The 13961-nt window shown below is 53.0% G+C and overlaps 1 protein-coding gene across 1 annotated transcript in view; it reads right to left on the bottom strand.

Moving 5' to 3' along the window:
• Positions 1 to 827: 827 nt before the first annotated feature.
• The window catches only part of CHD2 (chromodomain helicase DNA binding protein 2), a 112767-nt gene continuing 99633 nt past the window's right edge, over positions 828 to 13961 (bottom strand). Inside the window, 6 exon segments of the mRNA XM_015414497.1 lie at positions 828 to 4115; positions 6853 to 7102; positions 9155 to 9316; positions 9319 to 9355; positions 10673 to 10772; positions 13643 to 13821. Coding sequence (XP_015269983.1) covers positions 3782 to 4115; positions 6853 to 7102; positions 9155 to 9316; positions 9319 to 9355; positions 10673 to 10772; positions 13643 to 13821 — 1062 coding nt within the window. The 3' untranslated portion in view covers positions 828 to 3781.

Here is a 13961-nt window from a genome sequence, read left to right as displayed (position 1 = left end):
AGAACTATGGCTTGCCCAAGGTCATCCAGAAGGTGCAAGTGGAGGAGTGGGGAATCAAAACCGCTTCTCCCAGATTAGAGTCCGCGCACTTAACCACTACACCAAACTGGCTTTCAAGGGAAGAAGAGGAGGAGGAGGAGGAGATTGGATTCATACCCCGCCCTTCACAACCCAAAGGTGTCTCAGAGCAGCTTACAAACTCCTTTCCCTTCCCCTCCCCACAACAGACACCCTGTGAGGTAGGCGGGGCCGAGAGAGCTCTTGACAGAAACTGCTCTTTTTCAAGGACAGCTCTTATCAGAGCTACAGCTTGCCCAAGGCCATCCAGCCAGGTGCAAGTGGAGGAGTGGGGAATCAAAACCGCTTCTCCCAGATTAGAGTCCGCGCACTTAACTCAACCTAGCAGTTTGAAAGCAAGAAATTGCAAGTAGATAAATAGGTACCACTTCGGTGGGAAGGTAACAGCGTTCCGTGTGCCTTGGTGTTTAGTCTTGCCGGCCACATGACCACGGAAATGTCTTCGGACAGCGCTGGCTCTTCGGCTTTGAAACGGAGATGAGCACCGCAACCCTAGAGTTGGACTCGACTGGCTTTCGAGCAAGGGAACCTTTACCTTTACCTTACTTAACCACTACACCAAACTGGCTCTCAAGATACTATGAAGATACTATGAGGTCGCAGAGTTGCTTGGAATCCACCCAGAGAAGCAAAACTTCCTTTGGTCTGAGGACAGGCCCAGATGGACATTAACCCGAGAAGCCCCGCTAGGAACAATGCACTGCCGGCCAACAAAACGGAGTCACCACCGTTTGTGAAAACGTCTGCGTCACGTTTTAATATACAAGAATCAAACCATTTTACAATGTAAGAAAATTTAATACATACTCTATAAACAACATATTTACATCAGAAATCACTAGAACAGTGGCCAAGTGTGTTTTTTTTGTCACAAATATAAATTAATATTAATTACTGGTTTGCTTCCCCCTTGCCGTTAAGTTCACAGGGGTTCTCTTTTTCCCCTTTGAAATCCATAAGTTTGTGAGGAAAGGCTCTTTCCGTCCTCCTGGTTACTGGAGACACTGCAATGGATAGACCCCAAACTGTGCTGTGGGTCACTGAAATGTGTGGCGGCAACTCCATCCCCCCCCCCCCGACAAAGAATCCATTAATAAACCAGCCCAAACTGGTCACCAATTCAGCATTCATCTTACGGCAAAGGTTCCCCTTTACTTCCAAGTCGAGTGTTTTAACACCGTTTGTAGAGGGAGATCGGAAATAAAGACGAGTGTGATTTTTTTCCCCCTCCCCTTCCTCGGGCCTGCAGAACTGCAAGCGATCAGGGGCTGGAGGGGGGGGGCGTAGAAGAAGGTGTGGCAGAATCGGCATACCGAGTGATGGTAGCCATTGGTTAACAAAGTGTGTCCCCCCCCCCCCCCCATCCACCACCACACTTCCGATTCCAATACTGGATTTTTTTTTCAAGTGCTGACGGCTCCCAGCTTCGTGCTTAGTATTTCCCCTTCATCTGATACTCTCTGATCGTTCCTCGAGCCCGGACAAACCCTTCCCCATCAAGTGTAAACTTTTTCAAAAGTCGCAGGTTAAGCTTTTCACCCTTGCCGGTCACCCCATCACCTGTCTTCATTAAAAAAAAAAAAAGGAGAATCTCCTGATGTTTTCCGTGGGCTAGATTTCTGAAGGTTGTGAAACACCTACCCCCCTTTGAAATAATATCCTCTCCCCACTCAGGGAAACCCCTCGTCCACATCTGCAGAGCCGCCTGACTTAAATGCAACTCCCGTCCACGTCAGCTGGGCTTACTTCCCTGTAATACTATGAGGACTGGGTGTTCCTCAAACACACAGACATACACGCAAATCCCTTAATTGTCAGTCCCGCTGTTGGCGACAACGTTATGGCACGTAAATATCCTTCATTAAGACCGTGGCGTTTCAGGAAGGGGAGAGCCGTTCAGAATCAATTCATACTCTTTGCCAGCCACCCAGTCTGAAAGTAAGTGGACCCCTTTACACTTTTTTTAGTGTATTTCCTACTGTCGTGGCTTATTCAGATCACAGACGATGCCCGGATGCTGAGCGTCTCCCCGGTTGAACCCTCTCGGAAACACTCAGGGTTTTTGACTCCTGGACGCTTAACACTTTTGGAATTCACCTGGCCGCAGCGTTACCAGGCAGTAAGACGAGGGGCCACCCGGAAAGCAAAACACTGTGCTCTGGGTTTGTTTCGGGTTGCTTCCCGCTCGCTTGGCGGGAAATCGCAGGCCGCCACCTGCAGACAGGGTGCAGCAGCCAGCTTCAGAGCGTGAGTCTGAGGAACGCCCCAGCGCTTTGGGCCTTAATACATGGCTGGGTTCGTCAGAGGGGGCTCCTTGGTGTCCTACTCCTTCGGCGTCCACAAGACCAGCTAGCGTCAAATTCCCCGGAACGGCACACAGATTTGGGGCGTGGTCCTCCAACGGGCGTACAAACACGCAAGAGCCAGTGAGGATCTTCCTGAGCCGATGCCCGTGACGTTCCCCCCAGCGATCACTGATCGGCGGAGCGTCCGCTGCGGGCTTGCGCCTAACGGGCTGAGCGGTCCGCTTTGCTTCCGGGCCGAGCGACGCCCCCGCTTTGCTGTGTTCTTCCGTCCCCCCTAGAGGGCGCCGGTGTGCTCTCCCGGCCACCTTGAAACATTCGTGGGCATCTGACATCTGACATCTGTTTGGAATCGTGACCGTGTGCTTTCTCTGCCGCTGGGAAAGTCTCTCCGTGTCAGACGTCTGGGTCAGCCTTACAGCTGTTGTCGAGGGCAAGAGTGTGTGGGGGGAATGAGGGGGGCCCCAGCACTGGAACCTCTGTCAGCAAATGCCGAAACTTTCCCACAAAGCCAAACTCCCGAGCGCCCAGTCCTGCCTCTCGCCGCTGACCTGAAGGAGTGACTTAACCCACTTGTGGGGGACTCCTCTCTGTCACATATCGGGACCCCCTCTTCCTCACGTTCGGGGGACCCCCCCTCGAAGAACACTGTCTATACTTCCGCCTGCTGTGTACACAGCACCGTGACATGAAATGCAACTGGAAGGAGAACGAGACTAGGGTGAGGAATTCACGCCTCTTCCGGCTCCTTTTGGCATCGCATACGGAAGGCCCCCTCCCCCCCGTCTCCAAGGGCCACAGCACAACAATACTCCGTTTCGGTTACGGAAAGGCCGTTTCACCCAGCTCGGGGTTCTACTCTTCCTCATCAGTTCCCCCTCCCCCCCAGCCCCTATTTCATACGTTGAGCCGCTGCGGCGACAGTCCAGGTTCCCCCTCCTCCCCACACGCTCACCCCTCCATCGACGCCCCGACTCCTAACTCCAACGTCGCACAACTCCTTTCCCCACCCGCACCCTAAACAGCCGGAACATCCAAGTCCCGGGACCCGAGGCACGACTGCGAAACTCCCCGGCGTTCATGGGAGTCCATTCAATTCGGCGTTTGGGTGCATGAAAACGGATTTGGGGGGGGGAGGGGAGAACCCAACAGGCCTGCCCTTTCCCCACAGTGCGAGGAAAGCAACTCCCGGTGTTCGGCCCGCAGGGTTACGGGAGGAGAGATCGGGACAGGAATTCAGACGCCTCAAACCATGTCCGGCTCCTACGATCCTTCAGCCGCAAAGCCCAGCCCGACGGCAGCCTGTTTAGAGTCTCTGGGTCTGGGTCTGGTAAACCAACAGGTGCTGTTCACCTCGGATCAAGTGCGGTTCTCCCGCCTCTCCTCTCCTCCCCGGCCCTCTAGGTTTTCCGGGCGCTCCAGTTATAATCTGGAGTGTTCTTCTGTTCTAAAGACCTCTCCAGGGGCGACCGGTGGTCCAGAGGAGACTTGGGCTCATGTGGGGACTTCTGTGCTGGAGGGGAGCGAGGGTCCGAGACCTGGGAGTGCGGAAGGGGGAGCAGCTGTTTGTAATCTGCCGATTTGTCTGGGTGGAAAGACCGGTAATGATCCGAGGGGCCCTGGCCGTGGTACCCGATGGGAGGCCGGTGGTCAGACATCCTCCTGAAGTCCTGCGGGTGGTAATTCGGGGTCCTGAACTCATCAGACCTCCGCCGCTTGGAATCGTGGTGGTGCCTGGGTAAAAACAAGCACAGAAAAGCAATAAGCTCGGCAGGAGAGACAGAACCTCCCATACTTCACGTTCCATTCGGGGCTTGCCGACAGCCACTTGCCTGCTCACTGGTGGAGCATAAAAACCGACTTTAGGAGATTGGGAAGGGAGGCGGGACAAAACGTGGCTTCCCTTGTCTTTTAAGCATCAAATGATTAGGACAGGAAAGCACGGGAGAGCAAGCAGGCATTTGTTCAAAGGCTGACTTGCCAGTTTGGTTCAGTTTATTCACTGCGTTTGCTCAGTCATTTCCAACATGTGCTGACCAGTGTTCTCTCTAAGCTGTGGAGTCTTGTGAGCAAAAATTCTACTTTGGGAGCTACTGGCATTAAAGTCGTGAGCGAACGATTTGGCCACTGCATAAATTCATTTGCTCTGGAGCCATCCTTCCTGAGCGAAGACAAAAATGTGTGAGCCAGAAGCTAAAAAACTGTGAGCTAGCTCAGACTAACTCAGCTTAGAGGGAACATAGGTGCTGACGCACCGTTCCAGTATGAGGGACCGGCACGCTTGACGGCTCCTAGAAGGCCGTTAATTCTGCTGTTTGGTGTAGTGGTTAAGTGCGCGGACTCTAATCTGGGAGAACTGGGTTTGATTCCCCACTTCTCACATCAGCAGGTGCAAGTGGAGGAGTGGGGAATCAAACCCGGTTCTCCCAGATTAGAGTCCGCACACTTAACCACTACACCAAACTGACTCTCAGTGGCTCTCAGGGTAGTGACGGGTAGGGTATAACTCCAATCTCCTCCTCCTCCTCCTCCTGTACCCATGCCATCACAAGTAGCAGGGAACAGTCATGCCCAATGCAGATGCACACCAGAATTATTGGTGGAGGTCACCTGCTGCACCCCTGCATGTCATGTGAGTATGCAATGGGGTATCAGGCAGAAGGTCTTTCTCAAGCACTGCTAGGCAAGAAACCTGAACTGGAGATGCCAGGGATGGAAACTGGGACTTTCTGCATCCACAGCACATGGCTCTACCACTGAGGCACGACCTCTCTCATCAACACGGTATTGGAGAGCAATTTATTAAACACAGGATGCTGCCTTCCGTGGAGTTGTTCCATCCAGTCGTGCCTACTCTGACCGCCAGCACCTCTCCAAGGTCTCAGGTAGAGACATTCACCTACTATCGAGCTCTTTTAACTGGAGATGCCGGGGACCGAACCTTCGGCATGCAAAGCGCAGGGCTCCCCCGCAGGCCCACGGTCTCTCCGTATCCCTGCTGCGGGCATGCCTCCTTCCAACCATTAGCAAAAAGGGAAACTAGAACGCTGAGACAAACTGTCATAAACTATAATAAAATACTTTATCGTCTATTAGTGTCACCTCTTAGATCTATAAACATGCAGAAGCGTAACCTCCAAATGCCGGTGGTAACAGCTCAGACGCACAAATCAGTGCATGCAGGCACTCAACAAAATGTAAAGCCTTTTCTGTTCTCACAGGCAAACAATAATTTATACAGGTGCTATTTTTCTTGTCATCGTAGGCACTAAGTAATTAGTACAATGAGCAAAAAACGCAAGTCCCAAAAGCAAGTAATTACAGACTGGGCGTCCACTACAATACAATGCTAAAACAGGCTTCCAAAAAACTTGATTAGGAGCCTTTGCATGTAGATAATACTCAAGTAGATGGACCCGAGTCTAAACATCAACCAACAAGACACGTGTCCCTGGTAAGCGTCGTGTTTTGAAAACTTCACACCTGGTTTACTGTTGGAACCACAACATCCTGTCTAATGCATGGAGCCAAAGCTGCCTATTCCCTCGTGACAGAAAGAAAGCCTTCTGTTTTAATAAACAAATAAATTAAATGAGGCACACCCGTGAATTAGATTCCAGTTATTTGGTTCCTTCTTCAGAGACAGCTTGTGGGGACCAGTGTTCCCTCTAAGCTGAGTGAGTGTGAGCTAGCTCACACTTTTTTAGCCTCCAGCGCACACACTTTTGTCTCTGCTCAGGAAGGAGGGCTCCAGAGCAAACCGATTCATGCAGCAGCCACATCGCTCGCTCACAACTTTAATGCCAGTCGCTCACAAAGGAGAATTTTTGCTCACAAGCAGTGTTCCCTCTAAGCTGAGTTAGTGTGAGCCAGCTTGCAGTTGTTTAGCCTCCGGCTCACACGTTTTTGTCTTAGCTCAGGAAGGAGGGCTCCAGAGCAAACCAATTCATGCAGCAGCCACATCGCTCGCTCACAACTTTAATGTCAGTCGCTCACAAAGTAGAATTTTTGCTCACAAGGCTCCACAGCTTAGAGGGAGCACTGGTGGGGGACCCTGCCCTAAATGACTGGGGGTGGGGGGTAGGGAGTTATGTGCTGTGGCACTCCAGCTACAATGGAAGACGAGTCTCTTTCAACAGAACGAAGCGTGGGTCCAGTGGCACCTTTAAGCCCGACAAAGTTCCGTTCTGGGTGCAAACTCTCATGTGCTTCTTTGAGCACACAAAAGCTCAGACCCGGAATTAAACTTTGTTGGGACTTAAAGGTGCCACTGGAAGCTCTGTTTTGTTGCTTCAGACCAACACGGCTACTTACCTGAATCTAACTTGCAACTGAGCGAGCCTTTGGCTCTCCTGAGAGGCAAAAGAGGGGGGACACGGTATACCGGGGGGGGGGGGGGGGGAGGACGGCGGATTCAACCGCTACACATGCTAACTGGCTGCCCGAGGCCCGGGGGGGGGCAGCAGCTTACCTCTCGTAATAATCCCGGTGACCGCGGTGGTCTCGGTCGCTGTTGTACGGCTCGTACGGCCGCTTGCGGGACATGTTGTTCAGCCGGTAGTTCCCCGAGGTGCGGTGCGGCTCCCCGCGCAGCCGGCGGTCTCCGTAGTGGTGCTCCTTGTACCACTGCTGCTCGTACGGGTGGTGCCGCTCTCCGCCCCACATCTGGTTGGTGTTGCCCCCGTAGCTGAACTTGCGGTCCCTCGGCCACTCACCCCGGTCTGCACGACAGGAGGGGGGAAAGAGGGTAGCCCTGGGGGTCAAGTGTTTATCGAGCCATCTTCGGACGAACCCCCACCTGCAGGATGAGTGGTCCCCAAGGCGGTACCCGTGGACACCAAGGCACCCCCCACCACCACCACCAATGGGTTTCCTGGGACCAGTGTTCCCTCTAAGCTGAGTTAGTGTGAGCCAGCTCACAGTTTTTTAGCCTCCGGCTCTCACATATTTTTGTCTTGGCTCAGGAAGGGATGGCCCCAGAGCAAACTAATTGATGTAGTAGCCAAATCTCTTGCTCACAACTTTAATGCCAGGGGCTCACAAAGTAGGATTTTTGCTCACAAGACTCCACAGCTTAGAGGGAGCATTGCCTGTTGCCCATCTGATTCTCCCCCAGAGTGTCTTTCCCTGAAAGCAAAGAGCCGGTCTTGGCTTTCCGTTCACTCGCTTAGCCCGTCCCTTACGCGATCCGGAATATTATGGTGCATTCCTTTCCGATAACCAACCAACTCTACTCAAGTTTGAGAAGAATATGCAAGTCACGCGCTCCCTTCCAAGGCTGCGGTCAAACATCACGATAAATTGCAGTTTCTTTAAACACTGGTTTGGTGTGATGCTCGAACGAAGGGCACCGGTCTAGCTTTGGTGAGTAGGAGGGCTGCAAGCGGGGATTCTCTGACCGAGCTAACAGCCCCCTCCCCTTCTCCATTTTATTCTCTGGCATTCTCTCCCTTTGTAACCAACTTTCCCCATTATGGTATCAGAAGACGTGTGCCTGCACACGAAAGCTGATACCGAGAATTAAACTTTGTTGGTCTTAAGGGTGCCCCTGGACTCAAAACTCCCCCCCCCCTCCACCCGTTATGGTACGTCATACCTTAGACAGGGGTTTTTTGCTTTGTTTGCATTGTTTTCCAGTTCTATAATTCTAGTCCCCAGGGCTCTTTTTGTAGGAAAAAGCCCAGCAGGAACTCATTAGCATAACAGGCCACACCCAACAGCAGGAACTCATTAGCATATTAGGCCACACCCCACATGTTACCAGAAGTGTGGTCATCCAGCCAAACCCACCTTTTGCTTCTTATTCTGTTTACCTTGTTTGTTGTCAAAACCTAGGGCTTTTTTTTGTAGCAGGAACTCCTTTGCATGTTAGGCCACACACCCCTAATGTAGCCAATCCTAATGAGTTTCTGCTGTTGGGTGTGGCCTATTATGCTAATGAGTTTCTGCTGGGCGTGGCCAACTCAGGAGCCAGCCGGAACTCCGTTCCTGTGCGTTCCTGCCCAAAAATAGCCCTGCTAGTCCCACTTACAGGGTATCTTACGCTGTTTGAATCGTTTTCTATCTTTTGCAGCCTGCTTTGGCATTCTGGGATGTCATGCCTCAGACAGCTTTGCTATGTTTGCTTGCATCGTGTTCCAGTCCTGCCATTCTAGTCCCACTGCATTGTGATTGGATACCATAAGCTGTCTACTTGAATGGCTTTCAATTGTCTCCCCGCCCCCCTCTGCATTGTCTTCTGGCTTTGCAACCCACTTTGGCCTTATGGCACGCTCTGGCCCTAGACAGTCTTTGCTTGTTTTCTTAATGGCTCTCTTATGGCTGTCTGATTGAATTGTTTCCTACCTATGGTAATCAGTGTTCCCTCTAAGCTGAGTTAGTGTGAGCTAGCTCACAGTTTTTTAGCCTCCGGCTCACTCATTTTTGTCTTAGCTCAGGAAGGACGGCTTGGGAGCAAACTAATTTATGCAGGAGCCCAATCGCTCGCTCACGACTTTAATGCCAGTAGCTCACAAAGTAGAATTTTTGCTCAGAAGACTCCACAGCTTAGAAGGAACATTGATTGTAACCTGCCCCGAGTTTCAGCAAGGGAGGCGGGCTGCAAACAAAAGTAAACGGAAATGAAACCAGAAGCCCCACTCCCATCTGGGCTGCGTGGGTCAGGGAGGAGACGCACGGGCAGGAACCCTTCCGGGGGACGCTTCACCAGCCCGCCGTAGTGAGGGTCCCAGAGGCCTAAAAGGAAAAGCGGGTATCCCTTGCCGCTCCCTCACCTGCATTACTGAAGTGCCTCTTGTTTGGGTGGCTGTAACTGTCCCTCTGGTGCCCGTGCATCTGGGTGTGGTGGGTGGGGGGCGGGTGGAACTTCTGCGGGTGGGGGCCGTGGGAGATCTGGGGGATCGCAGCATCGCGGCCGGAGCCGGAAGGGTCCTGAGCTTCTTCCCTCCCGCGGCCTCTTCTTTCTTCCGTTGCTGCTGCTGGAGCCGGGCGGGGGGAGGGAGGGGGGAGAAAAGTCAACGGTGAATGGGAACTCAGAGCCTGAAAGGTTACCCGCTCTGGACAGATCTATGGGACAAGGGAAGCTGCCTTCCGCTGAGTTAAGAGCGCTGGGTCTGAGCTCAGTCCGGTCTGTTGAACAGCTTGTGTGAGGAAGGCAGCTGATAGATCAGTAACAGCTTAGGGGGGGCGGCTGAGGTTCCCCAGATACTTGACTAAGCATTCGGGCAACAGAAGGCAAAGCTATGGTGCGGCTGTGCGACGTCCCTTGTTAGGGGGGTGTAATAATAAAAAGGCCGTCTTCCAAAAGTCAAACTGTTCACTGATCTCAGCAGGGAAGGAAAGGGGGGCGGGGACACATCAAGAAGGGTCCCTCTGGCTCCTGAATTCCTCCCAGTCTCATCTGAATTTCTGGAACGCCACTCCCCCCCCACTCTCCTTCGTCTACCCCGTCCCCAGGGGTCATTTTGTAGAAAAAGAGGTGCAGGAGCTCATTAGCATAACTCATTAGCCTGACTTATTTGCATATGCCACACCCCCTGACATCACCGGAAGTGTGTCAGAAGGCAACACCCACCCCTCAGGCTCCACTGGACTGTTTTGGACTGCTAGCTAGTGGGGGGGGGGGACGTGTAGATCTGCCCTCACAGAGGAGGGAGAGCTTGTACCTGAATAAAACTTGGGCTTAAAGGTGCCACTGGACTGTTTTGGACTGCTAGCTAGTGGGGGGGGGGGACGTGTAGATCTGCCCTCACAGAGGAGGGAGAGCTTGTACCTGAATAAAACTTGGTCTTAAAGGTGCCACTGGACTGTTCTGGTTTGCTAGGTATGGGGGGATGTGCAGATCTGCCCTCACAGAGGAGGGAGAGCTTGTACCTGAATAAAACTTGGTCTTAAAGGTGCCACTGGACTGTTTTGGATTGCTAGGTATGGGGGGATGTGCTGATCTGCCCTCACAGAGGAGGGAGAGCTTGTACCTGAATAAAACTGTCTTAAAGATACCACTGGACTGTCTTGGATTGCTAGGTATGGGGGGGGATGTGCAGATCTGCCCTCACAGAGGAGGGATAGCTTGTACCTGAAGGCGGGCCGGGGGGGGGGCTCTGCAACTTATAGGTTGCTTCTTGCTCCTTGTGGCCCGACTGAGGGCTGCTGGAAGCAGGGGGAGGGGCTTCTTGCATGTGCCCGCCCCCTGGGCTCCTTACTGCCGGAGCTCCGCTCCTGTGTGCTCCCACAGGAAATGACTCCTGCCTGTCCCTTCCCGTCCCACATGCCCCGCCTGTCCCCCAGCTCACCTCCTCTTCCTGGGACCGCTTCTTGTGAGCCATCTTGTATAGCTTGTGTAGCTTCCTGGCATCAAACTCCGTGAACTTGGACACAAAGATCCACAGGTTCCTGGAAGGAGGTAAAACGGAGAAGCGTTGAACGAGTCTGGATTTCCTTCTCTCTCCGCCGGCCTTTCGGAGACCTCCAAACCACTGGAAATCCTCGGCAGACCGCCCACCCCTTCTGAGATTCCACCAGGCACTTTCAGAATGAGCGACAAATGTGTTTTGCGCAGCGAAGGTGACAAGAGTCGGATGAGGATCCAGGAGACCGGAGTTCAGATCCCCGCTCCACAAGGAAGCTTCCTGGTCCTCTTTCTGTATCACCACGGAATTGTCAAAATAAAAGGGAGGTGGTTGGGCGGCGTGATATGCTACTCTGAGCTTCCTGGAGACTCACACCGGGCTGCCTCCTCCCGTCTCAGGATCCTCCTTCCTTGCCCTGCACAGGGTGAAGCCCCCCCCCTTGGCGCCAGGAGGAAAAGGGAAATCCCATAAGCCACCGGGCCAACCAGGATTTTTTTCCCAATGATCTTAACTGGCCAACCCATCTCTGCCTTGGAGGAAATCTACACAAATCGAAAGGGAAACCAACGTTCCTAGAATGTTGTGCCCCGCGTGCAGCATTCCCTGCACTTGCGCCATGAGGCTGCAGAACTGCGGAACCCAGGAGAGACGGACCTTCGTCAAGTGACCGTGGGAAAGCCCGGGGGCTGCCGTGTCACCGTGAAGTTCCTTGTGTGGATCTCGCCTCTGCCAAGAGCTCAGTGGCCGGCCTGAGCCAAGCCTCATCTCCCTGCCCTTCCAGCAGCGCCACCCTACTGCGCACGGCTCTTTCAGGCCATGTCCAAAGACCAAATGCCTGAAGCGCTTTCAGTAAGACTGACGGCAAGGCTGTGCGCGGAGGGAGAGTCTGCGTTTTGCAAAGGCCTCCATGAACGGAGTTCGCAAAGCATCTCTGCATCGGTCCGCAGGGAGAAACCCGCCGCCTACTGCAGCCGTCTTTTGAATCTCTGCCCCATACCAGGACTCTTTTTGTAGCAGGAACTCCTCTGCATATTAAGCGACACATCTCTAAGGTAGCCAATCCTCCGAGAGCTTACAGAGCTCTTCTTACAGGGGCTACTGTAAGCTCTTGGAGGATTGGCCACATTAGGGGGAGGTGTCGCCTAATATGCAGAGGAGTTCCTGCTACACAAAGAGCCCTGACAGGGCTCTTTTTGTAGCAGGAATTCCTTTGCATCTTAGGCGACACATCCCTAATGTGGCCAATCCTCCAAGAGCTTACAGTAGCCCCTGTAAGAAGAGCTCTGTAAGCTCTCGGAGGATTGGCTACGTTAGGGGTGTGTCGCCTGATATGCAGAGGAATTCCTAGAGCCCTGGATACATAGTCTACAGGGCTCTTGTTGTAGCAGGAATTCCTTTGCATCTTAGGCGACACATCCCTAATGTGGCCAATCCTCCAAGAGCTTACAGTAGCCCCTGTAAGAAGAGCTCTGTAAGCTCTCGGAGGATTGGCTACGTTAGGGGTGTGTCGCCTGATATGCAGAGGAATTCCTAGAGCCCTGGATACATAGTCTACAGGGCTCTTGTTGTAGCAGGAATTCCTTTGCATATTAGGCGACACACCCCTAACGTAGCCAATCCTCCGAGAGCTTACAGAGCTCTTCTTACAGGGGCTACTGTAAGCTCTTGGAGGATTGGCCACATTAGGGGGGGTGTCGCCTAAGATGCAAAGGAATTCCTGCTACAAAAAGAGCCCTGTCAGGGCTCTTTGTGTAGCAGGAACTCCTCTGCATATCAGGCGACACATCTCTAACGCAGCCAATCCTCCGAGAGCTTACAGAGCTCTTCTTACAGGGGCTACTGTAAGCTCTTGGAGGATTGGCCACATTAGGGGGAGGTGTCGCCTAATATGCAAAGGAATTCCTGCTACAAAAAGAGCCCTGTCAGGGCTCTTTGTGTAGCAGGAACTCCTCTGCATATCAGGCGACACATCTCTAACGCAGCCAATCCTCCGAGAGCTTACAGAGCTCTTCTTACAGGGGCTACTGTAAGCTCTTGGAGGATTGGCCACATTAGGGATGTGTCGCCTAAGATGCAAAGGAATTCCTGCTACAAAAAGAGCCCTATAATATCTGCCAGGGCTCTTTTAACTCCTCTGCATATTAGGCGACACACCCCTAACGTAGCCAATCCTCCGAGAGCTTACAGAGCTCTTCTTACAGGGGCTACTGTAAGCTCTTGGAGGATTGGCCACACTAGGGTGTGTCACCTAAGATGCAAAGGAATTCCTGCTACAAAAAGAGCTCTGTATCTATCTCCAGGGCTCTAGGAACTCCTCTGCATATTAGGTGACACACCCCTAATGTAGCCAATCCTCCATGAACTTACAGAGCTCTTCTTACAGGGGCTACTGTAAGCTCTTGGAGGACTGGCCACATTAGGGGGGGGTGTCGCCTAAGATGCAAAGGAATTCCTGCTACAACAAGAGCCCTGTATCTATGTACCCAGGGCTCTAGGAACTCCTCTGCATATCAGGCGACACACCCCTAACGTAGCCAATCCTCCGAGAGCTTACAGAGCTCTTCTTACAGGGGCTACTGTAAGCTCTTGGAGGATTGGCCACATTAGGGGGGGTGTCGCCTAAGATGCAAAGGAATTCCTGCTACAACAAGAGCCCTGTAGACTATGTATCCAGGGCTCTAGGAATTCCTCTGCATATCAGGCGACACACCCCTAACGTAGCCAATCCTCCGAGAGCTTACAGAGCTCTTCTTACAGGGGCTACTGTAAGCTCTTGGAGGATTGGCCACATTAGGGGGGGTGTCGCCTAAGGTGCAAAGGAAACTCCTGCTACAACAAGAGCCCCGAGTCACAGCATCGCACCAAGCCCTGTCTGCAGAGCTCTGCCCGGGGTTTTTTTGCGGGATGGCTGACCTTCTCCACAGCTTGATGAGTTCCTGGTCGGAGTAGGCTTTCAGGCACTCTGAGATGCGGTCGCCGATCTTCAGCAGGCAGCTCCGGGTGTGCTCCAGCTGCTCCTGCACCGTCAGCCCTTTGTCGGGCTTGTCCAGCTGCTTCAGCGCCTTCTTGACCGGCCGCATCCGCTCTTTGCACTGGGAAAGGGGGACAAGGAGAGGGTGGGGGTGGAGCCATCTCCGGCCCTTCCTGGCCCCCTCGCCTGCCGTGCAAGGTCAAGACGGGCTTCAGGGTGGGCGGAGGAGAGCCACCGAAGGAGAGATTTGGGAAGACGCTC

Source organism: Gekko japonicus, unplaced genomic scaffold (genome assembly GCF_001447785.1).
Source record: "Gekko japonicus isolate JY-2015 unplaced genomic scaffold, Gekko_japonicus_V1.1 scaffold324, whole genome shotgun sequence".
Lineage (NCBI taxonomy): Eukaryota > Metazoa > Chordata > Lepidosauria > Squamata > Gekkonidae > Gekko > Gekko japonicus.
The sequence above is the reverse complement of the archived record's forward strand: the minus strand, read 5'-3'. Positions and strand labels throughout refer to the sequence as shown.